At 39.6% G+C, this 24,635-nt stretch overlaps 1 protein-coding gene across 1 annotated transcript in view; it reads left to right on the top strand.

Moving 5' to 3' along the window:
- The window catches only part of LOC119651824 (nucleolysin TIAR), a 392,109-nt gene that overhangs the window by 171,631 nt on the left and 195,843 nt on the right, over nucleotides 1-24,635 (top strand). The window contains exon 2 of the mRNA XM_038055615.1: nucleotides 6,505-6,592. Within this exon, the coding sequence (XP_037911543.1) occupies nucleotides 6,505-6,592 (88 nt within the window). The remainder of the gene's footprint in view (nucleotides 1-6,504; nucleotides 6,593-24,635) is intronic.

Raw genomic sequence — 24,635 nt, 5'->3', positions numbered from 1 at the left:
GCAGCCGTTTTCTAAGGTTTTATGGTTTAATCGTGAGTATCAATTAACGTTTCACTCTAAACCAAAGGAATAAAAGAATGCTACATATCAAGCCAAGTTCCATTCTCGAGAAACGCAGGCATGCACAGAGGCTTATCACGAACTCGGTCGAGTGGGGAAGCCAATTCAGAGATGGAAAAAGGAAGCCTGGGGGAACCAACAGGTTTGTGAACTTGAAAAGTACAAGAAGGAGCCGCACCAGTCGACCAAATTTCACCAGCAGGTTAACAGGATGAAGCCTTATAAACTCGGTATTTTATTTCCGACAGAATGGGCCTATTAGAGCGGTGCATTGAGAATTTGATGAACTGCTCAACAACCAAAATATCGGTGATTTGGACAAATACTGCCACTACCAAGCATGAAGGAAACAGTCCGTACAATCCATCTGCTTAAAAATCATAAGTCGCCAGGAGCCGATGGAATTACAGCCGAGTTGGTTAAATATGGAGCCGACCAATTACACCAAGCGGCTCACCAACTTATACTCAAGGTGTAGGATAGCGAGTTAATGCCTGACGACTGGCAAAGAGGCATTATCTGTCGCATACATAAAAAGGCAGATATCACGCAGTGCAGCAATTATAGAGGTATCACGTTGCTGAGTACCATCTATAAGATATTCTTCTCTATCTTGCTAGGCCAGATAGCGCAATACGCCCAGAAGATCGTTGGTCCATTTCAAAGAAGCTCCACTCCAGACAAATCGGCAACAGATCAGATTTTACCCCTGCGGAAAGTTTTGAAAAGCTGTCGAAATGTGGCCATCAATTGCACCATCTTCTCATCAACTTCAAGGCCACCTATTTCAGCATAGCCAGGGTAAAACTGTACATGGCCATGAGAGAATTCAGTATTCCGACGAAATTGATAATACTAACTAGATTGACCCTCACCAATGTGCGAGGCCAGATAAAAGCAGCAGGGTCACTCCAGGGACCTTTCAGCATCAACTACGGAATAAGACAAGTGGATGGTCTATCATGCGTCCTCTTTAACTTGGCGCTGGAGAAAGTGATTCGCGATGCAGAAGGCAATACAAGAGACACCATCCTCTTCAAGTCCACCCATCATGAGAAGAACTACCCGAGATGTTCAGTCTACCTTCATCCATATCGAGCAGGCAGCGCAAGATTTTGGGCTACACATTAATGAAAGCAGGAGGAAGTACATGCCGGTAGCGTCAGTGCCAAGGTACGATGAATCAACCACATCGCCTCGGACCGGTAAAACGAGAAGAATGAAGATAAGAGACTGCAGCTTTGGGATCGTTCAAAATTTCTCTTACCGGTGGTCGAAAATCGGAACCGATAACAGCTATGTCGATGAAATCGGCGCACGGTTGTTGGCAGCCAACAGAGCCTATTTGAGCTTACAAAAACTTTTTGGCTCGAAACGTCTCACCATAGGATCAAAGCTCTTATTGTACAATACAATGATCCTACCAGTCCTTATATATTCCTTGGAGTCCTGGGTTAATAGCAAGATTAATTGCGAGCTCTTTGCGGCGTTCAACAGAGAATTTTTATCCCCCTAAATGAAAATGGGCAATTCCGTAGCTTAGATAACGACGAAATCTATGTGCAATACGATGACCGTCAGATTATGGATAAAATTCGACTCAATAGGTTACGGTGGGGGGTACGAAAAGCCTATAAGGGCAATTTCTGTCGTAGAAAAGAAGACGTGGCAGACCCTACCTGATATGCAGTGATGTGACCTACGCCAGACGGCTTTTAAGGATATCGAATTGGTTGACCAAAACGGGGGTGCCTGGAATTCCTTACCAAAGCAGGCCTAGACCGGATACAGATTGTTGCGTCGTTAATGATGAGTGATTGTGGAAGCGGAGGATGAGCAAATTCTTCAGTTATAATCTTCCCGAAACATAGTCGCCATCTATCGGTCGCGGCTTGTCGGTCGCTAAGTAAAGTATCATTCTTGTCATTAACGCAACAGAAATATTCGATATCCTGTGTGCTCTTGTCTGGTTTTGGCAACTCGATACAACTCGAGTCGCCTTTTGTAAATTGGGCAGTGTTTTATCATTGAGGAACTTATGGTTCTTTTTACAGACAATCAACGGCCGATGTTGAAGTGCGATGTTTTCATCTCGAACGGCTATGGAATCAGCGACGGTGGTAAAATGTCTTCGTCTTATGAGAATATAGTCGATTTATATTTTACTATTCTCACTATAAAATGTAGGAAGATGAGACAATCGTTTGATGAACCATGTATTCATAAGTGCAAAGTCGTGGGTGTCCGCAAAATCGATTATACGCTCATCAATTGCATTGCGCACTCCAAATACTTTTGCCCCATGGCACCTATTACCGTTTGCCTTTTCACGCACATGACGACTAAGGTCGCCGGCAATGATGATATAGTCGACAGCGGGCACTTTACAAGTCTTTTCATCGAGAGGTTGCCAAAAGGCATCTTTCTCGGCATCTGGGCGACCTGTATGTGGTGCGTATGCGGTGAAAAAGTGAATAGTGGGATTAGCTGATCTAGTGGGGAACTTCATCAGCCGGTCGTCAAATCGTTCGACTTCATTAATGGCATCATAGAAACCCTCAGAAATGCCAATGCCAACACCATATTGAGGGTAAGGGCTACCGAAATAGAGATGTTTGTGGCCATTTTCAGGATAGTAATTTCTCCCTATGTGATTCAATACCCTTCCAGTGAATTTTTGTCTTATATTAAAATTGAAGCTCAATCCTGTTGGCTTTTAATTAGAATTGGGTCTTTTTCCTTTCTTCTCTAATACTTTTATTGCGCTTAGTTAAGTTCGTTTTCATTGTCTTTCTTGTTTTATATACATTACGCGGGAAAAAATGTTTTCATTGTATTGTCTCATACGTGCTTTAATGTGCGCTCTTCAACTTCCTCTTTCGGAAAACAATTTTTGGCGCTGTGTCGACAATATTGGCAGTCACATTGCGCGATATGTACAAAATATGATGCAACAACAGCAGAGCTTTTTACTTGAACCTAAGTGCACTCATATGAAAGTACTATTTAGTACCTTTTTGTCTAATCTCTGGCTGATCGATGACATTGCTTTATCTGGATTGTGCGAGATATATATTTCGTGTTGGACGCACCCTAGAACGAATCGCAGTGGCCACGACATCGCAAAAGAATTTTTGACAGTGAAAATTGTTTTTCGGAAAAAAAGAAATCAATAAATAAAATAAATTATATTAGTAAAAAAATTAGTTGTTAGTTGACAAGATGCATCGCTCTGCGTATATTAGTGATGTTGCTATACCTGATAATAGCAACATGGAACGGAAACACGCGAAGAAGAAAGTGAACCATGACCCACTGGCTCGGGAAATCAAAGAAATTTGGCGTCGTGAGAAAGTGGTTGTAATTCCCATAACTCTCTGTCAGCTACAGATATTGTACCAAAATCCCTCATGGCTTACTCTAACATAGTATGGTTTAAACTATGCAGAAATATACTATTCTTAATATGTGTTCGATGCTGCGGGGAGTTCTTGGCGGATTCTCCCATTAACTTCCCACCCACCACCACCAGCTCCTCAATATCTTTTAAGTAGGTAGGATCGTCCAAGCCTAATTGCTTAGATCTTAATGCTAGGATTAGTCCATTTATGACCTTAACGCTTGATTAGAAAGGATAAACAGATGATAAACTTTCTCCAAATAGTATTCACCGAGATGGTAATACAATAGACAAAATAAATTATCTTCTAATTAACTATTCTTCAAAAAATTCCCTCTAGCATCCTAATACCCTCTTGCTTTTGTGTATCAATATTTTGAGTCTGTATAAAAAAATGTATAGTCACGCCGGAGGATAAAATTCTTTTCTTAGCAGTTCTAGTTTTTCCTGTCGAATATTGCATTTGATTGCCCATAAGGATCTCATTTGGTATCTCAATTTTAACTAGTCAATCTTTCAAGTGCAAACATTTTTGAGAACTTAATCTTTGATGAAAGAATTCTAAGAAAGTATTTCCTCAAGTCAAATTTTACAGCGGGTATGATTGATTCATTAGAATTTAACAGCCAGTGGTAACTACCGAATGTTACCACTCAAACCACGAATCTGATTTCGATCTACTAAATTTGTATCACGCTCTGCTATCGTTGTACATTTCTAGTCATCACACACCCACATCCATACAATAAGCCGGGTGATGAGTTGATAAGCTTTGCTACAAATACCATGGCCAGTTCGCATTCAAACAGGATGCTCTAAATCGATTAGGGCGCCCTAAAGCCGACGCCAGACAACAAAAACCAATGCCTCGCCATCGCCTTCTAGTGTCGAAAAGGAACGGGGTGAAATTCATGAAAAATCGGTAGGAAAAGCTCTCATCGAATGAATTGGTATGGAGATTTCAGACGAAAGTTTGCTGTAACCGCCGTACATACTACGCTGCGGAGAATTGATCTACTTGACTCTGTGGCAAAGGACCCCTGTGTCGAAGCCGGTGGACCACACTCGGGGAGGAAGTACTCTATACGGAAGGGCACGTAAACGGAAAGGGAGAATATAACATAGATGTGAGAAAAAAAGCACCAAGGGTGGCAGATTCAAACAGAAATTTACTATTTTGTCAGTCCTGAATTGCCACGGTCGAAGGTTTGGTGACCCTGCAGTATACCAGCTCTAGTGTAGCGAAGGCAGCAGTAAAGAATGGTCAGCGATTTTGTTGCGGTTGTTACATTTTAGGAGATTTCTCTCTGGCCTTCATCAGCTTCATATGGATATCGACTAGAAGTGGTGGCTTTCCCAGCGTTCACTACCCTACGTCCGCCTTAGTCTAGTGGATGCGTTGTTCGATCTTTGCATATGTATGCTAAAGGATTTAGCTTTAATTACATTTCGAGGATGACGAAATGAAATCATCAAATAGCTATTGAAAACCATGCGTTGGATTAAGCTAAAATTAACTTTGCAGGCAGTTGATTTGATATCATAGCAACGGAGGCACATATGAAGTCTTAAAGCAGGAGTCTTGCATAAGCGGACTGGTGCCGATGATAAGCATAGATATTTCCACTGAAATTACATTACCAGTGTGAGCTATATTATGAAGGATCTACAATTCTTAAACATTCGGCTTGGGATTAATTTGAAACAGACAGAGGTCAACATTTTTTACACGAACTCCACAATTAGATATTTAAACCTGAAACTCGAATATTATCCCATTCAAGGAAATATTTCGACATAAAAGAAAGTCATTCAATGTTCAAAACTATTTTATTAGCTTCTACCAATTTTCCAATGCAGAACTATCCAACTCAGTTGAGCACGTCCATATTGCTAGGAATTCCGACATTCCACTGGCGGAGCACACAACTCGAACATATGTGAACACATGTGAAAACCCCAGCTCAATATTCGAACTTTCTAATTAATTCACTATTTAATTTGTTCAAGAGTTTTCATGTGTGTACTACTCGTACTTCCCTATCCATATTCTACGTAACTTGACTACGTAGTCTACTCCGTAGTAGTCTGGTCCGGATGAAATAGAAGTAAATCGAATTCTTTTCAAACTTTGTAACACTTCGACATTATCGGCTTTTGTTTCCTACGTATTGGACGGAAGAACGTGTGCAGAATCAAAAGGACAGTCGGAGATAACACGGAGGTTCCAGGCAGTGGTGTTAATAAAAATGGTGATTAACCTCCGTGTATGTGATATCTTCATTTGTTAGCGGATTTAGGCAAAAGTCATGGTTTGTGGAGGTGGAGATGTATGAAATTATCTAATCCCAGGTATAGGAGATATTTCAATTCAAACCCACGTGATAAAATCTATAATGGCCTTCCCGTCGCGATAGGCAAACGACGGTAAAGATAAAAAAAAAGAATGTTTTTCAGGTCTAATTATTTATTTTATTATTAACTGCGGGCTCAAGAAATAGCGGCTCTCCGCTATTTGAAACATCAGAGCAACCTGGATGAAGTGACATTCCACAGCTGGACATTCCACAACTGATGTTTTTTGTGATCGACGTATCAACGAGCGCTTCAACTCCAAAATTTACCTGAATGTCGTGCGCCCTGCCGCCCTCTATCATTCTGAGTGTTGGCCGTACTATAAAAAATAATGGACACCGTCTGGCGGTAAAGATAAAGATTTTGCGTTGAACGAATAGCGCAACATGCCGTGATCATAGCTGAAATGACAATATTTGCGATCGATATGGGGTTCCACTGACAATGGAACAAATTCGAGAGAGGCATGTTCGATGGTATGATCACGTAATTGGCGCTAACGAGAATTCACTTGGCAATATTGGTTTTGGATGGTTACTACTTTATACGCTGGATGGGGATTTGAAAGCTACTTTACTCCAAACTTTCCGACAAATTCCTCAATATTGGCTTGTAATCATTAACATAACGTTAGCTTTTTCTTCGTCTATATTACAGAGGATTAAATAGATCCATTTTGTTTCTTACAGAACATCACCACATATTCGTCGGAGATCTTAGTCCGGAGATTGAAACACAGCAGCTTAAGGATGCATTTGCACCATTCGGAGAAATATCGTAAGTAAGATAAATATAGTCTTGAAAATATCAAGTCGTGTGTGGATGCGTATGTGTTATACCGGATCCACACGATTGCCAAACATCAGTAATCCGTCGGAAATTCAAACGTGAGGATAGAATGTTTAGCTAGGACTGTACAGATTTGCAAGCGCTTGCGGCCTATATGAAAGTGTTGGTTTGCTAGCACAAACGAAAGGGAATGTGCTTGCCAACTCAGACGACTCTAACGCCCCTGCGAACGTGTGGATGACGATATTTGCTCACCAAAATCAAGCCAAACGTTTATGGAGGCTTGGAGTTTGCGGCAAGTGCTAAGATTGCGGAACCGACATTATAATACTTTAAGATATTTTCATTTCTGGTAGTCATTTTTGATAAGGTCCCAATTTAAGGTCAAGGTAAAGACTGAATTTCAAGTTAAAGGTTTTTTGTTATTCTTTGTAAATTACTGTCGTAACTGAAATCTATTAAATGATGGCATCATTTGTTTCGGGAACAATTCAAAGGACTGCTTGATATAGCTGAACACATTAAACCCATCAAAAATTGAAATATTCGTTATAATATAGAAATTTCGAGAACTTAGTTCCATTGGATCATAAGTTCATCCCGCAATTCTGGTAGACACTGCTGGGAAGTCAAGTAACTTATCGATATTGCGGGTTACGTCCTTGCATTTGAAATTTAGCAACAGACAAGCCAGCGTTTATAAAGGGTGCGCAGTATTCTTTATTTCTGGGCATTCAGCGGATGCTAAACCGAAAAATTTCTTGGAGAGTAATACCAGGGGCTTCAAATTTAAGCACGCTTCCACTCGGCAAAATGCTGTTGTAAATTCCTCGCCGACATAGTCTATACCACAGTGCAAGAATGGCGGCCCGATAACTGTTATTTCCGTTGGACTCTATAATAATAACAACTGGATAACTCATAGTAGTCTCGGCCGATTTTGTTCGTATGCCACGATGGTGATCGGTCCTTCTATCTTTCTTTAAAGACAAGTTTGCCTTTTGGAATCTTTCTAAATAGAAACTAACAATAACTTTTCAAATCTCTGAACTAAAATTAAGATGAATTCCTCGCCAGTGCTATCGAATTCATTATTCTCAAAGCAAATTAACAGATTACTCTACATATACAGAGTGTTGTTTGTCCTTACTGGCTTTCCAGAATGTTAATTTTTTTCAATCGACTGATGCTAGGCTCTTGCACCAGTTTCCTGGCTAAGGGCTTAAGATGGGAAGCTAACCTTGCTTTGTACTTCGTCATCTAGAGATCTCCTCTCTCACTGCTGCAATTCTAAGGTATCTGCGGATGTTATCGTTTTTCATATACCAAGGTCATATGTAATATCTTAGTCTGAACTCTCTAGCAACTCGATATTAGATGTAAACGCTGAACCCCACAGCTGAATTCCGCAAGTCCATATTGACATTTATAGGGCAGCCGTTTGTAGTTCTCTTTAGAAGCCAATACATATTTTTTGCTCTCAGTTTCATTTGCACTGCTCCGTCTTGATATGTTTTCTCCAGGTTAGTCGTCTATTCAGGTGCAAATCGAGATATTCTACCCCATTCTGTTAAGAGATCGTTACACCATTGATTGAGACCTTAGCGCAGTTTTTCCGGTTCAAAGTGAAAGTGACGTGACAGTATTTTGTTTCGATTACACGAATTTTTCACTTTGTAAACTACTTTTCAATTCGTCTTAGGTGGAATCGCAAGTATCTACAAAAGTTATCAGGTTTGGATTAGTTGGTAGATCCGAAGTATGGATGAGGTAGAGTGTCGGTCCAAGATCGCTGCCTTGAGAGCTGCCTTGGTTGGATATTGTACTCGCGAGCTTTTATATTTTACTCTGATATTCAGCTGCAAGAGAAAAGATTTCAAGATTCCATGCAACAGCTTTTTATTTTAAAGATCAGACCTTCGTACCATACCTTGTCAAAGACTTGTGCCACGTCCGAAAACCCCGTTAAGCAATACTTTTTATCCTCCAGACGATGCTTTTCGAAGCCAACCTGGTGCTGAGAAATTACTTTGTTTTCCGCTAAATATCATCATCATCAGCAGCGCAACAATCGGTATCCGGTCTAGGTCTGCCTTAATGAGGAAATCTAGACATCCCGGTTTTGCGCCGAGGTCCACCAATTCGATATCCCTAAAAGCTGTCTGGCGTCCTAACCTACGCCATTGCTCTATCTCAGAAAGGGTTTCCTCGTCTCCTTTTTCTACAATAGATATTGCCCTTATAGACTTCCCGGGTGGGATCATCCTCATCCATACGGACTAAGTAACCCGCCCACCGTAACCTGTTGAGCCGGATGTTATCCATAACCAGACGGTCATGGTATCACCCATAGATTTCGTCATTATGTAGGCTACGGAATCGTCCATCCTCATGTAGGGCCCAAAAATTCTTCGGAGGATTCTTCTCTCGAACGCTGCCAAGCGTTCGCAATTTTTCTTACTAAGAACCCAAGTTTGCGATGAGGACTGACAAGATCATAATCTTGTACAGTAAGAGCTTTGACCCTATGGTCAGGCTTTTCGAGCGGAACAGTCTTTGTAAGCTGAAATAGGCTCTCTTGGTTGACAACACTCGTGCGCGGATTTCATGGTCGTAGTTGTTCTCGGTTGTGATTTTCGACCCTAGATAGGAGAAATTATCAACGGTCTCAAAGTTGTAGTCTGCTATCTTTATTCTTCCCGTTTGATTAGTATCATTTCATATTTGGGTTGGTTGGTTTTTGGTGCCGACATTGCCACTATGTACCTTGTCTCGCCTTCTTTGATGTGTAACCCAAGATCTCGCGCCACCTGCTCGATCTGGATCAAGGCAGTTTGTACGCCTCGGGTCGTTCTTTCCATAATGTCGATATCGTCAGCATAGGTCATTAGTTGGGTGGAATTAAAGAGGATCGTACCTCTTGCATTTAACTCAGCATTACGGATCACTTTCTCCAGGGCGAGGTTAAAGATTACGCATGATAGGGCAACCCTCTGTCGTAGACCGTTGTTGGTGTCGAATGGTCTTGAGAGTGATCTTGCTGCTTTTGTCTGGCCTCGCATTTTGGTCAGAGTCAGGAGAATATCTTATAGATGGTATTCGACAATATGATACCTCTATAGGTGTTGTGTGATATCTCCCTTTTTATGTACGAGACAGATAATGCCTCTTTATCAGTAGTTGATTCGTTGTCCCGCACTTTGAGCACAAGTTGATGAACCTGTTGCTGTAGCTGGTCGCCTACACATTTAATTAATTCGGCTGTAATTCCATCGACTCCTGGCGACTTATGATTTTTAAGCCGATGAATTGCACAAACCGTTCCTTCTATACTTTGTGGTAACAGTATATGACCGTCGTCTTCAGTTGGCGGAACCTCCATCTCGCCGATATTCTCGTTGTTCAGTAGTTCAACAAAGTACTCAACCCATCGCTTTAATATGCCCATTCTGTCGGAAATCAGATTTCCCTCTTTGTCTCGGCAGGATGAGCATGGAGGTGCATAAGGCTTCATCCTGCTGACTTGTTGGTAAAACTTCCACACGTGGTGCGGTTGCTCCCTGTACTTTTTGAGTTCGCAGACCTCTTAGTTCTCCCAGGTTTTCTTTTTCCGTCTGTGAAGTCGCTTCTCTGCTGGACGGAGTTCGTGATAAACCTCCGCGCGTGCCCGCGATCTTTGGGAATGCAACATTACTCGGTATGCGGCATTTTTCCGTTCCGTTGCTAATTTACATTCATCGTCGAACCAGCCGTTCCGACTCTTTTTGTGGCTGGGGCCAAGCATGTTTGTTGATGCTTCATCTCCGGGTCCTCTGTTGACTGCGGTTATTGCAGCATCCATTTCCCTCCTATGGGTGTTGCGGAGGGCTGTGTTGTGGATGGCGTCAGTGTTCACTCTCACCTGATTGTCAGAGGGGATTCTGTGTGGTGTTCCTTTTCGTGCTCGAAGCAGCATGCCAACGAGAAAGGGATCCGGGTCGATATTAGCCTCCCTATATGCTTTGACATTCATCAAGGCTGAGAGGTGGCGGCGTTCGATCAACACGTGATGAGTGTGGAGAGGCCCAAGTATGTTTGTGGACCGCTTTCCGCGCAAACCAGATACTCCCAACAACCTTTTTGTGTGACACTGCTAATTGAATAATCCGTAGTCCGTTTTGATGTAAGCTATGAGAGCCCATGTATCACGTGAATACGGGCCCCGTCCTTACTTGGCTATTAAAATCCCGAAGTATGATTTTGGTATCATATCTGGGGCAGGCTTCCGCTTCGGTTCCGTTCTACTTCCTCCTAGAAGATATACTTCTCCGACTTTGCAGTTTCCTCCGTTGGGGCGTGAACGTTAATGAGGCTTATATTCCCTAATTTTCCTCGCAAGCGCAAGTGCATAGCCGTTCGCTATGTTTTCAAAGCCGATAACAGCAGGTTTCATTTTTTGGCTGGCTAAGAAACCTACTCCGAGCTCATGGTTGGTGAGAGGAACGAAATAGTTTTTTGAACACCTTTGAGAGAATTGCTAGAAGACTTATTGGCCTGTAGAATGTGACCTGTGTTTCGTCCTTCCCGCATTTAGGAATCATTGTAACTTCTGAAACCTTCCAACCCTTGGGGAACTAAACGAGACCTAGATTTGCATTTAACACGTGAGTCAATGCGATTTCCACTAATTCATTTGCTAAGCTTTTTTTTCGTCGGTTGACATTATGGTAACAACGTCCTCCAACTTCATACGCGGGTGCTATCATCGGTAATTATACCAAAATTGAATTCATCAGTGTTTTGCAGTTTCCATTTCGACAGGATTATAAATCTGTAACCGATTCAATGACATATTGAATCGTTTGTGAGTGTAAATGAAGTTAATGTCATATTTTCGTTTTAAATGTATTCATGTCGTTGGGGTGATCCATTATGCAAACTTCAGCCGTAGTGCTGCTGTAATAAATGCATACCGCCCCTCCCCCCAATTTAAACTTTTTAAGGGTTAAAATCTACCTCCTTGTATTAGAAAACTTGGATTCAAGCGATTTGTTAATGAATTACAAACTTCTCTAAATGTATTAAGAAAACTCGTGCAATTCTCTGCACCGAAATCTTTACAATTTTTTTCCTAGTCCGAATTAACGGACAGAAAGATTCTAGTTTTCATCTTGTCACCGTTTAAGCAAAATGTCCCAGAAAACTAGCACTTAATTCTCTAGCGAAAAAAATGTGAGTGCACGGAAATAACTTTTCGTTTAAGCTGACTAGGATTTCTCATTTTTGCCGGAAGGTCTCGAAATAGAGCACAATGAGAGCTGACGATGGAAACTAGGATGCTAGTAAACATAACCTAAGCTAACATCGACTGGCAGCAGTGAAGGACGACATAGTCCCAAACGCAAACGACATCCGAGAAAATGACGGCGGAGATCTTGATTGCCGCCGTATAATAAATTGCATTAATTTAAAGTTCTTAATCCGAAAAGATGAATGCAATTTCTGCTCGAGGAAACAGGTACTTATGTTGTTCGAGAAGATTTTGTGGGAGGAACTGATGCTTTCCCGTTCCGGTGATGCGATGTGACGATAGTTGCAGAGTAAAGAAGTGTGGTGCACTTTGGGCCCTCCAATTTCCCGGAATTTTAACTTCTTAGTTAACTCTCTAAAAGATAGAACTGCTTCTATTAATTCATTAGAACGTGCGTTACTTCAAAAGAAGTGAACAGTAAAGCAATAAACCTACTCGTTTACGAACATATACCAGAGAACAGATTGGATACCTTGGAATACTATTACTAGTAGCAACAGATACCATGAAAATGGTCGCTAATTCTACGAGAAATTTATTTTGTTCTGATAGCTATTGAATTGACTCCCTGGCGCCCTTTTCCACTTACATTTATGGACAGCAGTACTTCACTTCCAATCACGATTCGCTCGATTCCAATTTTAAGTTTTATTCTCTTCATTCCTCAAGTGTTATTTCCAGTCTTCTTTCCGGAACATATTTCTCCTGAATTATCTTCCATCAATGTCATCTGCCAATCTATTTATCAACAAAAAAGCGCAGGAGAAAAATTTAGGCTGAGTTAAAAGGAAAAATTGAAATCGAACCATCGCTACTGGAATGCAATTTTTTATAAGGGTGAGTTGTCACCTAGTCTCAGATGTTGTAGAAAAAGGAAAGTGTTTATCGTAGATGTCTAGAATCACATTTTTATCGATATGCTGAAAGTCAGATACATATCAAGGTGAGGGGGAGGAAAATTTATTATTAGGACAGGATTCCGAGAAATTAAGTTAGTAAAATCCAATAAACGCGTTTTCCAATTGGAGAAAATGAAGAAAATATCGAGGGAATAAATAGAAAGTAGGGTGGGTTTAAATGAAATTTTTGGGGCGGAATAATTTCAAGTAGGTAAATGTTTGTATGAGCGCCACTCATGGTGATATTATTACTATGGTGGGTTGTATGCAAACAAGGTAGGCCACTGTTTCACCAAGAATTGTCAAGTAACCATGCACTTTTGCTCATTTAGTGAGTGATATGTTCGTCATTCCTTCATTGGACTCTTCGCCACATGAGGCTACCAATAGAGTTCCTGAGTTTAATTTGAAGTCAATAACAGGACCAATCTATGTATCAGGATATAATACGAAGAGCTTGAAAGGAAACTATTCCGAGCAATGAATACTGAATTCCTGCAAGGTACTAAGCTCAACTAGAAATCGGGAGGCGTATAAAGAAATATGCCATATCTACTAAACCTTGGCAATAAGAGTGCCAACGAACAGCTTAGTCAGTGCTGCTCCGCTCTATTTCTCTTCTATAGAATCGCTAGTTCGAATTACTAACTAACTAACTAACTTTTACATATCGTATAAGGAAACCACTCCTGTGATAGTAACAAGTCGGAGTCGTATAAAGGTTTTGTGTCCATTTTACTTGAGAAACTTTTTACGCATGTTTCTTTCAAATTACAAGATGCTATGCTCACCGTAAACAAGCAAACATTGCCTATTACCGAATACTATGCTTATATATGCATTTATATTTCATTGATTGTACACATGTGGTAGGTAGGTATCAGTGGCCGCTTCGAGGAGCCCAATTCGCGTCTTAGTGCGCCGTTTTGATGCCACAAACTCCTAAGACCGTGACTGTTGTTATGGGAGCAGGGAGGCAGAGTCCAGCCGGCTCGGATCTTCAGAGCCAGCCCGTAGCATTCACGAAGGAAAGCAGCTCTCCAACCCTGCAGCTAGAAATCTGCCTGAGGTCCCCAAAGAATGGTTTACCCAGTCTCCGCAGCCTGACTCTAGCCAGAGCTGGTCAATCGCCGAGAAAGTGCATAAGGGTTTCCCTTCCTTCTCCGAAATGCGAGTTGTAGGGTATGCCGAGCCTAGCGGCATGGTCCCCTATTGGCCAGTGCCCCGTGCAGACCGCCGTAATCTTGAATGCATTTACACGCGTCTGGCACAGGAGCTGTCGTGATCGGGCTCTCGTGATTGTACAAATATTCCGATTTACTTCTATTCGATTTCGACACTTCTCCAAAGCTTCATTAACATGTACATATCTATGCATATATAGGTATGTCTGGCTCGAGCAATTGATATTGATATATAAGTGTTCAAAAAACTAAAAGAAAAAAGAAAGACTTTGTTGTGGTGTTGACGGATGGATATGCAAAGATGACGTCATACATACGTTTAGAATGTACGCAATTCCCACAAAATGTAAAAGTTTCACATTCTATAACTTTATTAAGTTGGATTTCCTTCAAACTTTTCAAAGTTGTGCCTTATGATATTCCTTGCACAACTGTCATATTTTGTATTTATAGCGTGATCGTAAGCGCGGTCTCCGGCTAAATTTCTAAAATTTACTAATATAGTATCATTAACTTTATTTGTATAGATATCAGAACGGGATATATTTTGAGACCTACATTTCGTTTTGATTTTTCGGTTGAAGTGATTCTGAGAACGAGACCTATTACACTTTTTGATGATTATGTTTTGAGCCCTCACTCCACTACGTTTCACCGATATCAAATATGAAAGCAGTTCTCAAAAGCACTAATTGAACCCTTTCATTCATATGGGCATATTCTGTGAAAATAATTTTGCACTCTCCATTCGCATGTATGCCCCCCCCCCTTAAATTCAGGATAAAAATGACGTCCCTTGTTATATGAAAGGGATTTAAAGACCACACATTATCATCAAATTTTATGACAATCAGTCTAGCCGTTTCCGAATAAATCGGATGTGGCAGACAGGCAGACAGAATCAATTGCAATAATGTTTTGTTTCACACAAAGCTTTAATAGAAGGAATGAATGCCATTTTTGCTAACATCTGTCTCGTTTAGCAGTGCGATCGGCTTGGTCTTGGTCGACAATTTAGCTCGATCAGAGGCCTGATCTGGATATGGTTGCGAAGCTTTCAAGTCACCATCCAGCGTATCGCCATCGTTATTTCAGTCGGCCTTTTGATTGTTTCCCATGAGTTTCGATGTTTAGAGTAATCTTGCCAAGTGAGTTCTCGGGAGCGCGAATCACATAGAACATGTGTGACAGTGTCGATAACAAGAATAAAGAGAAATGACGAGACGGCGTTTCCTTGATAAATATCGACCGAGGCATAAAGTGGCTTCCATACACCTGCCAATATTCAAACTTTACTTTACATTCCCCATTATTCACAAACTATTCACAAACCAAATCTGGTTCACCATTATTTCAACGATATCCGGAATACGGTTATCAAGAAGGAATCTTTCTCAGCATCACCTTTTTGCGGAGAAGAAATGAATCGTCCAATCAGCTGATATAATAGTGAGCTTCATCAGCCAGTCATCCGATCGCTCGGCTTCTTTAATGGTATCAAGTAAACCCTCAAATATATCATATTGGTAGCGTGGGCTACCAAGAAAAGGGTCATGGTAATTTTAAGCATATTTGCCTTCTATGCCGCAGCTTTTGGTACCACACCATCGAGTTTCCTGTAGATATCAACGCTAGCTCTTCAAAAGGACTCATGTGTGCTCCTTCCAGTAAGGGTTCCAATATTTAGCCTGTGGACACTGCTTGTATCCATGCGTCACGCGCCCTTGCCAATTTCTTCACAGGAGCGGAGCACGAGCTATTACATCGCCTGGGATAAACATGGTAATATTTCCCCGAAACTTTTTTAAAGAGGATCATTTTTTTAACGTCGGCGAATGTGTTTCTTGGTAGGCTTGTTGCGGGACCTGTCCGTACTACTATACTTTAGTTATCTCTTTCCTTTATCTCAGCATTTAATTTTTGTTTTAATTAGGTTGGTACGAAGTAAGTGCCTCAAACTGCCTCATTTATGTGGCGGAGTTAGCTTGAGTATTACGTTTATGCTATGTACATACCGCATATTCTGACAAATATTCGAATAAAATACCTCTTTCTCTTTTTCAATGACACTACTGTTAGCAGTAAGTACTGATAGTCTCCCGAAGCCATCGTCTCTACACTTCGCGTTCAAGCGACCGCGTTCTCTAATTTCGGTCATTTCCGTCGATCATTTCGTCGAGTTGTCCCATCCTTGCTTGTGTGTTTTTGTCAGTGCGAATTCATGATGGATGTCTTCATTTCTTAATGGTAACCTGGTATAATAACGCGAGACACTGTTTATTGCCAGTGGCAGTTGGCCAGTACTTACAGCTGTAGATGGCGACAGGGATGACAAGACTGCGGTAGATTTTAGATTTGAACGTTCCTCAATGAACCGATCAGGAACGCCACTTCATCCAAGTTGGGCTAATGCGTAAAACGGCTTCATTGGGTAGCTCACCTTTGGATGAGAGCATTGACCCAATACTTTATCCCTCTGCCCTCGGTAATTCGCTGTCATTGGCAGCAATTGTGATTGCTTTATTAGGGCCGGTATACACAGACTCTATTTTGTTCAGGTTAAGTGGTAGAATGGCTTACATGAAATTATCTCACTTTTGGACAAGTTACTCAAGATCAGCTTTTTTTTTGGAACGTGAAGAAACTTATAGTTGCATAGAGCAGTTTGCAAGATGTTGAGCATTGAATACCCTTCGTGAGAGTATCCCGCTCGAAATTTTCCCATCATCGGTCCTTCATGGCTCGACGGGCGATAAGCAAAGTAAGTTGTCATTAGCACAGCAGAGCGTTCGATATACTGTATGCGTTAGTGTTGACTTTTCACAAGTGGTTGCGGGAGTTGGATCTTGTTTTTATATGATTTCATAAAGAATGTACATAAACTACGGAAAATTGTCCTAGTCTTATAAGGGGCGATAGTACACTATCTGAGAATGTTAGATATGTCCAACATTAACCAAAGGTGTCTGGTCGTCTCTGAATTCTCTCTTTTCAAAATCGTAATCTGATATTATGTTCATGTAGCAATGATTTGATATAATTTGCTTTTCCTGTTTATGATACTTTTTGACCGACCTCTGCTACAGTTATCGAAATTGAAATTAGTAAGAGAATATTCAGTTGTAGCCCATGTCCGCGAGTAGAATCTCCTTAAACAATTGCGTCTCAACTCCATTCTTCCCTCGTCTGAAGTTCTTCAGTGTTTCTCTTTCTCCATTAATAGTTTTCCTTCCATACTTACGTCTTCCTGCCTTCGCTATATAGAAGACTGGAAAATATTTTCTATTGTTGATTCGTCTGCAAAACCTAACTTAACCTAACCCCTAGGATCAAACCTTAACAACCTGTCAAGTTGTTCTCCACTTTTTTAAAAAGAACCTCTCATATCCCCCCCACCATCCCCCTTTATCAACTATCATCATCATCAACGGCACAACAACCGGTATTTGATCTAAGCCTGCTTTTGTGAGCAAATCCAGGTATATTCGTTTTACGCCAAGATCTACAGATTCAATATGGCTAAAAGCTGCCTGGCACCCGGGTCTACGTCTTCATTCTGTCTGAAACAGTGTCTATCATGTCTTCTTTTTCTACGGCAGATATCCCCTTAATACACACATTACCCTCACTCATTTGAATTAAATGGCCCACCTACTCCGCCCTATTGAGCTGGATTTTATAATTTTTCACAAGCAAATGGTCCAGGTATCCTTCACATAAATTTCACTGTCATATAAGCTGAAAAGTCGTGCATTTTCCCGTAGAAGGCCAGAGATTCGTCAGAGGATTCTTCTGTGTAACGCAGCTGGGGCTCCGCAATTTTGCATTCTCAAGAACCTAAGTCTCCTAGGAATACATGAGGATTGGTAAGATCATTGTCTTGTACAATAAGAGCTATAGTAAGACATTTCGAGCGGAATAGTGTTTATTAAGCTGAAATAGGCTATGTTGGCTGTCAATAACGGTGCGAGAATTTGATCGCGACAGCTGCTATCGGTTGTGGTTTTCGGCCTTAAATAGTAGAAATTATCAACGGTTTCAAAATTGTGTTCCACTATCTTCATTTTTCCCAGTTGTACCGGAACCGGAACACTGGTTGGCGTTGGCGTTGCCCCCATGTATTTGTTCCAGCCTTGGTTAATTTGAAGCCCAAGATCTCGCCGCTACTCGATCGGGATAAAGGCAATTTGTAAATGCTGACAAATATTCTCTTAATGACGATTTCACCAATATATCATAGGTTAGTAGTTGGGTAGATTTGAAGAGGGTTCTGCTTCTTGCGTTTACATTAAAATTAAAGGTCACTTTTGCGGGACTAGGCTAAACAGGATACATGATAGGGTATTCCCTTGTCTTAGGCCGCTACTGATGGTGAAAGGTCTCGAGATGCCGCTACGTTTATTTGGTCTCGCACATTGACCAGTATCAACCTAGTAAGTCTTATTGGTATTGTCGGGATACCAAATTTGTTATAGCCGCTTTCAGTTTTAGCTGGATATGCTATCAAAGGCAGCTTTAAAATTAAAAATTAAAATAGCGAGGATGCACTTTATGACATTATTCCAATAGCTTCCTTTCACCCTTTATTAACTGTGTCATGGCCCCATGAATGGCTGTTTGACCTCAGAGATTCTTTATATGGTATTTGCACTGTTAACATGTTCGGGGTTGCTGTCGCGAAGCTCTCTTGGAACTTTCACTTCCCTGCACAAAGAATTCTACGCGAATAGAGCTTAGTCCTTTGTTCAGATTTGATACGTGTCAGAAAAAGACGCTTGCGCACTTTATTTTTCTTTCCTATGAAATTTTCTATTGTTTACGTATGTGCGTACAATATTTCAAAATAAATAAATAAACAGACATCAAGTTCGTTGCTTCCGCCAGCAGAAAAAATGCTTCCTGGACATAGAAATTGATGTTCCTTGTTCAAATGTGCAAATAGAAAAAGTGCGATGACCGGTCAGCCTAAGCACCAAAAGTTTGGTGGTATTTCTCCCCACGGTCTGTGACTCCGTGAGAGTAAACCGAGGTCCTTAGTGTAGTACAAGTGTTTGCGTTTTCCAGGCACTGCCGCGTAAAGAACGTCGCAGACAATGAGAAGTGTATCGGTGACAGTAGAGTGAGGCCTTGGTGAACTCCACTTTCGACTTGAAGCTTTTATTTTTACGACAGCAGGGAAAACGCAAATATTTCTTCAATTGCCGCACTCAAGGTGGGTACTATTTTTGGAACTTCAACGATTATCATTTTTTAAATCCCCCATGATTATTAACCAGAAAGTTTCCTACAGATAATACGAAATGATATAAAAATAACGCTTTGCTGTGTAAGGAATCTTCTAATTATTTATTAATAGGACCACTCATTACGGAAATGTTTATCTTTCTCGTTGCTACACATTAGGTCATCACCCATCACGGACTCATAAGAGCTATTGCCAAAATAGGTAGTGGGTAGAAATTACCCGAGTAAAATTGGAGAGTGACAGGATAGGAAATGAGAACGATTCAAATTTGAGAGCTTTTCTGGAATAAAGGTTTTGCAGCAATGAATATTACAGAACCACATAGCCTGCTCAAAAAACTAATATTTCTACGAATTGTTTGACCATCTCCTCCTTTTCATTCCTAGAGTCCGCCACTTCCTGAATGCTGGAGCTAAACTTGGCTTTGAGTCGCTGGAAAACACTGACAGAGACACTAAGTGGTTTGGTGCAATTGCTCCATATAAAGCTCATACGAACCGAAAATTAGAATTAAACTATTTGAACCAACATTTGTAAATATTTATAATAACAACATAAGGAAGGTACTATCAGTTTAACATTTTTCCAGACATTTTTCTTATACTTTTTCTTGTGGATCCATCGGTCATGCTACCAACAATCAATTTCCCATTAGAGGACCCCATTACAGTCGTTACTTCCATCCAACTGAATAATATCAATTGTAATTTTCTGTAGAGAGAAATTGGGCACTATTTTCCGTTGGAAAAATGTCTCTCAAGTCAAGAAGGTGAAGACAAAAATCGCATTTTAAAAGGTAGCATGCCTTCCGCAATAATATCGTGTTTATGGCCATTAAACCTGCTGCCATCATTTTTATCGGAAAACTCACCAAACTTTTGATATTTAAGGGAATAGTGAATAGAAAAGTACTAGACAACCTAAAAAAGAATGGAGCATTGAAACCTCCCAGATAGTAATTTATGAGGACATGCTGCAGGTGTCAATGTTTACAACATTATTCGATTCAAGAATATAAGAGGGTACCTTGCCTTAAGTTCACACTATTCCTCACTAGATTCATAAACTACATTTGCATTATTCGAGCCTAATAAAGACAAAACTTAAAATGGTCTCTCGAGTTCCCTCAAAGCATTTGAAGGACTATAACAAAGTTTTTCAATGGGGAACAAAAACCCTTAAACTGATTAACTCCGAAAGCCAAAAGACAAACGTCTCAAAAGTTTCCATGAAGCAAGTTAAGGAACCATTCTTCACTATCGGCAACAGTTAAGTGGAACTAAGTTTGGACTTCGACCGACAGAATGTGGCACTGTGTATGAATCGTTTATGTGCTGCATAATCTGAATAGGTGTAGCCCAGGGAGTTCTATATAGTTGAACATAACTTCTTAAATTGTAACTAAGAATAGTTAGCCGGTAGTTGTCGGCGACTTTTAAAGGAGGACTTCTAATATGGTACGTTCACACGATAGTATACTATGATATTTTTGTCACAAAGAAAGAAAATTCATTGGAATGACCACAACTTATGGAACATGATTCACATGTAATTCGGACGAAAAGTAGATAAGGAATAGGATACTCAATTCATCTCTCACCGCTGTTTGCCTTGATTATATGATCTCGTCGCCACGAAAATCATAAGAAGTGTTATCGAATTAAGAGGGTACGTTAATAAATATAATAATCGTTGTCGCAACAATCCATATTGGATCAAGGTCTTGAAGTGTATTCGAGCACTACATTCAAGACCGTAACGGTACACTACAGCAATATATTACACTGTAGGAGGCAATGTGATCAGCAATGCGCTCGCCCAAGATTATTACCTTGATTTGACTCAGGTACTCATTCTCAGCTGAGTCCGCTGGTGTCCGACGTCAAATCACGATATAAATCCCACTGCCACCAGTGAGATTTGAACCGCGACCTTCCGTACGACAGCCTTGCGCTCTAACCACTCAGCTATCCAGCCACATACGCATATGTTAATAAAACTTTTGACTAAAAATGATATTGATTTTACGTTCCTATACGAAAATTCATAATGTCCGCATACCCACCGGCTTTTGAAAGGTTCACCTGTCCTTGTGCTTGCCTCGGAATAGACCAGAAAATTTATCCAAGATTCTCTTCTTCTTCATTCTGGATATTTATAAATAGTTAATTTTCTTTATCTTTTATTTCGATGCCAGCAATCACAATCCTGCAAAGCAGAATTAAGTCCCTGGCTCCGAGCGGGGACAAAAAAAAGAAATATAAATGAAAACAGAGTTTTTACTTTTTTTTGGAAATATTTATTCCACACAATAATAATTGACAATATGAAGTGACGGGTGATTCGCGGCAACTGGGCGAGATGTTATTTGATTTCCTATAATTATTCATTTATAAATGCTGATTAAGCGTCTGGCTGCTTGCATTTTTCCAGCAATGCAGCAAATTCTTTCCAGACGGTATCTTGTTTCGTCGCGTCTAAGGTGTCTGTATCTGGCGGATTAGGTACAGGCACGTGTAATCTGTTTTTTTGATTTATGTGTGCTGAAGCATACATAACTTCTCCCCCCTTTGACCTTGAATTCTCCTGAATTCGATTTTCTATTTGAACTTTTAGTTTTTTCTGTTTTTGAAAATATAATATTATTGACAAGATTACAAGGAATAATATGAAAATTAAACTTAAATTTAGTACAATATTTGCATTTTTATGTATTTGCAATTCTTCAATTTTCTTTGTGTTATGTATATTGTTTACAATTATATCATCCAAAGTTATTTTGTCATTAAAATTTAGGGTTTTTTCCTTAGAATAAAAGAATCTCTCGTTTCTTCTATCTTTAATATTTGAAAAGTAGTGGTTTAGAAGACAGAGTGCAATTATTAAAATGTATCAGATGATTTCCTGTTACAATAAGGTTTCTAGAGTCACATGTTTGATTTATTGGAAGTTTTTCGGCAACAATTTTAATAACAATTGTTTCTTCATCCAGTTCTAATATCTCAGTGTTAAGATTTTTAATTAGTTTACAGGTATTACTATAGATGCAATCTTTACTAGTTTTGAGTTCATTAAAATATTTATAAGGTTCATAGGTATATATAGTGTTATTTATGGAGAGAATCGTTTCTACTGGAAAATCTATTTCTTTATATTGTTCATTTGTTATGCGTAAAATCATCTTAAGTTGAATATTTATAAATTCTACAGGAATTTTTATTGCGAAAATCAATATACTGTCTTCAGCTTTACATAAACCAACTTTTACATATTGTAATATATATTATAAATTTTTATCTCGTCATCTGTAAGAATGTTAGGGTGTAACATACCGTATCTCGCGGATGCAATATTGTCTTGTATATGGCCAATTCTTCCTTTTAAAATTTCAATTCTGAAAATTTGGTCGTAGTATAAATTGTTTGCAAAAGTATTATTCAAGATGGTATTTATTTTACTAGTCACTGTATGTCTGTCTTTGTTAGCCATGTTCAAGTTCTGTTAGTATTAAGGATTTTTGTTGTTCTTTTAAATGTTCCGCGTTAATTTTAAATTCGTTTATTACGTTAAGGATTTCTAATGGGTTTATAATATGAAGAACGATGCCAGATTTCATCGGTCTCTCTGCTTTGTTTAGATGTATTTGCGTAAATCCAGGACTGTCGTTAATGTGTTGTATATTTAATTGTCCGTTAGTTGGATTCAATATCATGAGTGGTGTCGCGAATATCGTGAAGAATAACTGTAAAAATGAATGATGCCCGATCAGGTATGGTTTTATTGAAATGGTAGTGAGATATTGAATGATATAGATATTATGTTAATAATTTTCCCTGGATGATTTCGACTATCATTCTTTTTCGAATGTAAGGAATATTTTCTTGTGTGAATAAAATTTGGCGATGTTTAGAAATATTTTCTGCGATGCTACAGCTAAATACACCACAGTCGTTTGCATTTTCCTGTTGAGGTGTGTTCGCGGCTGCATCTTTGATAAAGGTTGATGTTTCGAATGGAATTTGTCGCTTATCCGTGGACTCGTTCCTTAAATATTCTTCTAAAGTTACTAAAATTTGCGCATTGCGAGTCATAGTATTTCATTGTTTTGTTAGGGAAATCAACTATGGAGATAGCCCAATGGTTTTGGTTAACGTGTACTAGTATCAGTAGAATATCATAATCGAAAATATTTACGCTTCGTGTCCATCTTTTAATTGATTGGTAAACTACATTGAGAAGGCGTGTAGCGAAGAATGTGTTCATCGCAAAGACTTTGGGTGAATTTGGAAAGTTACTTTCTTTGCTGCGTTCGACGATTAATTTCAAATAAAATTCTATTATTTTGTCGTTCAACCATTTATTGTTTTCCAATGTTTTGATATCGCGTTGTTAGCACTTCGTCATCTGGACCTCCGTTTATTGCTGTATTGATTATTGATAATTGTTCTTCGGTAAGGTCTGGAAGTTCTGTTCTATTATCGGGGTTGTCGTCATCATTGGGAAATATATTGAATTTTAAGGGCCTTTTAATATTGCTGGGATGAACATTTTGGAGTTTACCATTAACGAATCTGGGTTGATGTTTTAATCTGGCTGCTTGCCTGGCTGTTGTCCTTTTTTCATTATATTCCTCGCGTTTTTCATTTGTTTTAGTTATCTATTTTTCTTTTGTTTTCTTTAGGTTTGCTCTTACTTCGTCGAAATTTATACTGTGTGGTTGCACGTCATTTGGCGTGCACTTAATTGTAGAGTGATACCTATCGTTATAATTTCTTACTACTTGTTGCATTATTCTTTTGGTAGAAAATTGCCTTTTTTGGTATGTAAGAACTCTAGATTTTTCTATGATTGTCTCATGGAATCTTTCCACGTCTGCGATTCCGGTACTATTATGTTAGGTGTAATTCTACGTTCTCTGAGTTTAGAAACTCCTTTATTAAAACGCTGTTGAATTCGTTTGCCTATTCGTGCAAAATGTTCTTCAAGTATTTCGATTAAGGTTACGTGGTTCCTGTCCGTTAGGAAGTAAGCTGCTCCGAATTTTAAAAATTTGTCAATAATTGTAAGAAATGACTGCTTCGTTACAGTGAAAATATCTATTTGGATTATTTGATTGATAGTATTTGCCGTTTCGGAGAGAGTTAATTTTGCTTTTATTGGCCTATGATCATATTTCACGGCTTGACACACGTCACATTGGTTTATTACCACATGAATGAGATCAAACAATTTCGGATAATATATTTTGAATTTAATTTTGTTGAATGTCTCTTGAATTCCAGAGTGCAAACTTTCTTGAACGTGGTAAAGTGCAATTTGTCTAACAGCTTCTATTTCTGTTTCGACATCTAAAGCTCTGAAAGAAGATTTTATGAATTTAATTTGTCTGTCATTGGAGAATAGTTCTCTTATT

Source organism: Hermetia illucens, chromosome 3, assembly GCF_905115235.1.
Source record: "Hermetia illucens chromosome 3, iHerIll2.2.curated.20191125, whole genome shotgun sequence".
In the NCBI taxonomy this organism is placed as follows: Eukaryota; Metazoa; Arthropoda; class Insecta; order Diptera; family Stratiomyidae; genus Hermetia; species Hermetia illucens.
The sequence above is the reverse complement of the archived record's forward strand: the minus strand, read 5'-3'. Positions and strand labels throughout refer to the sequence as shown.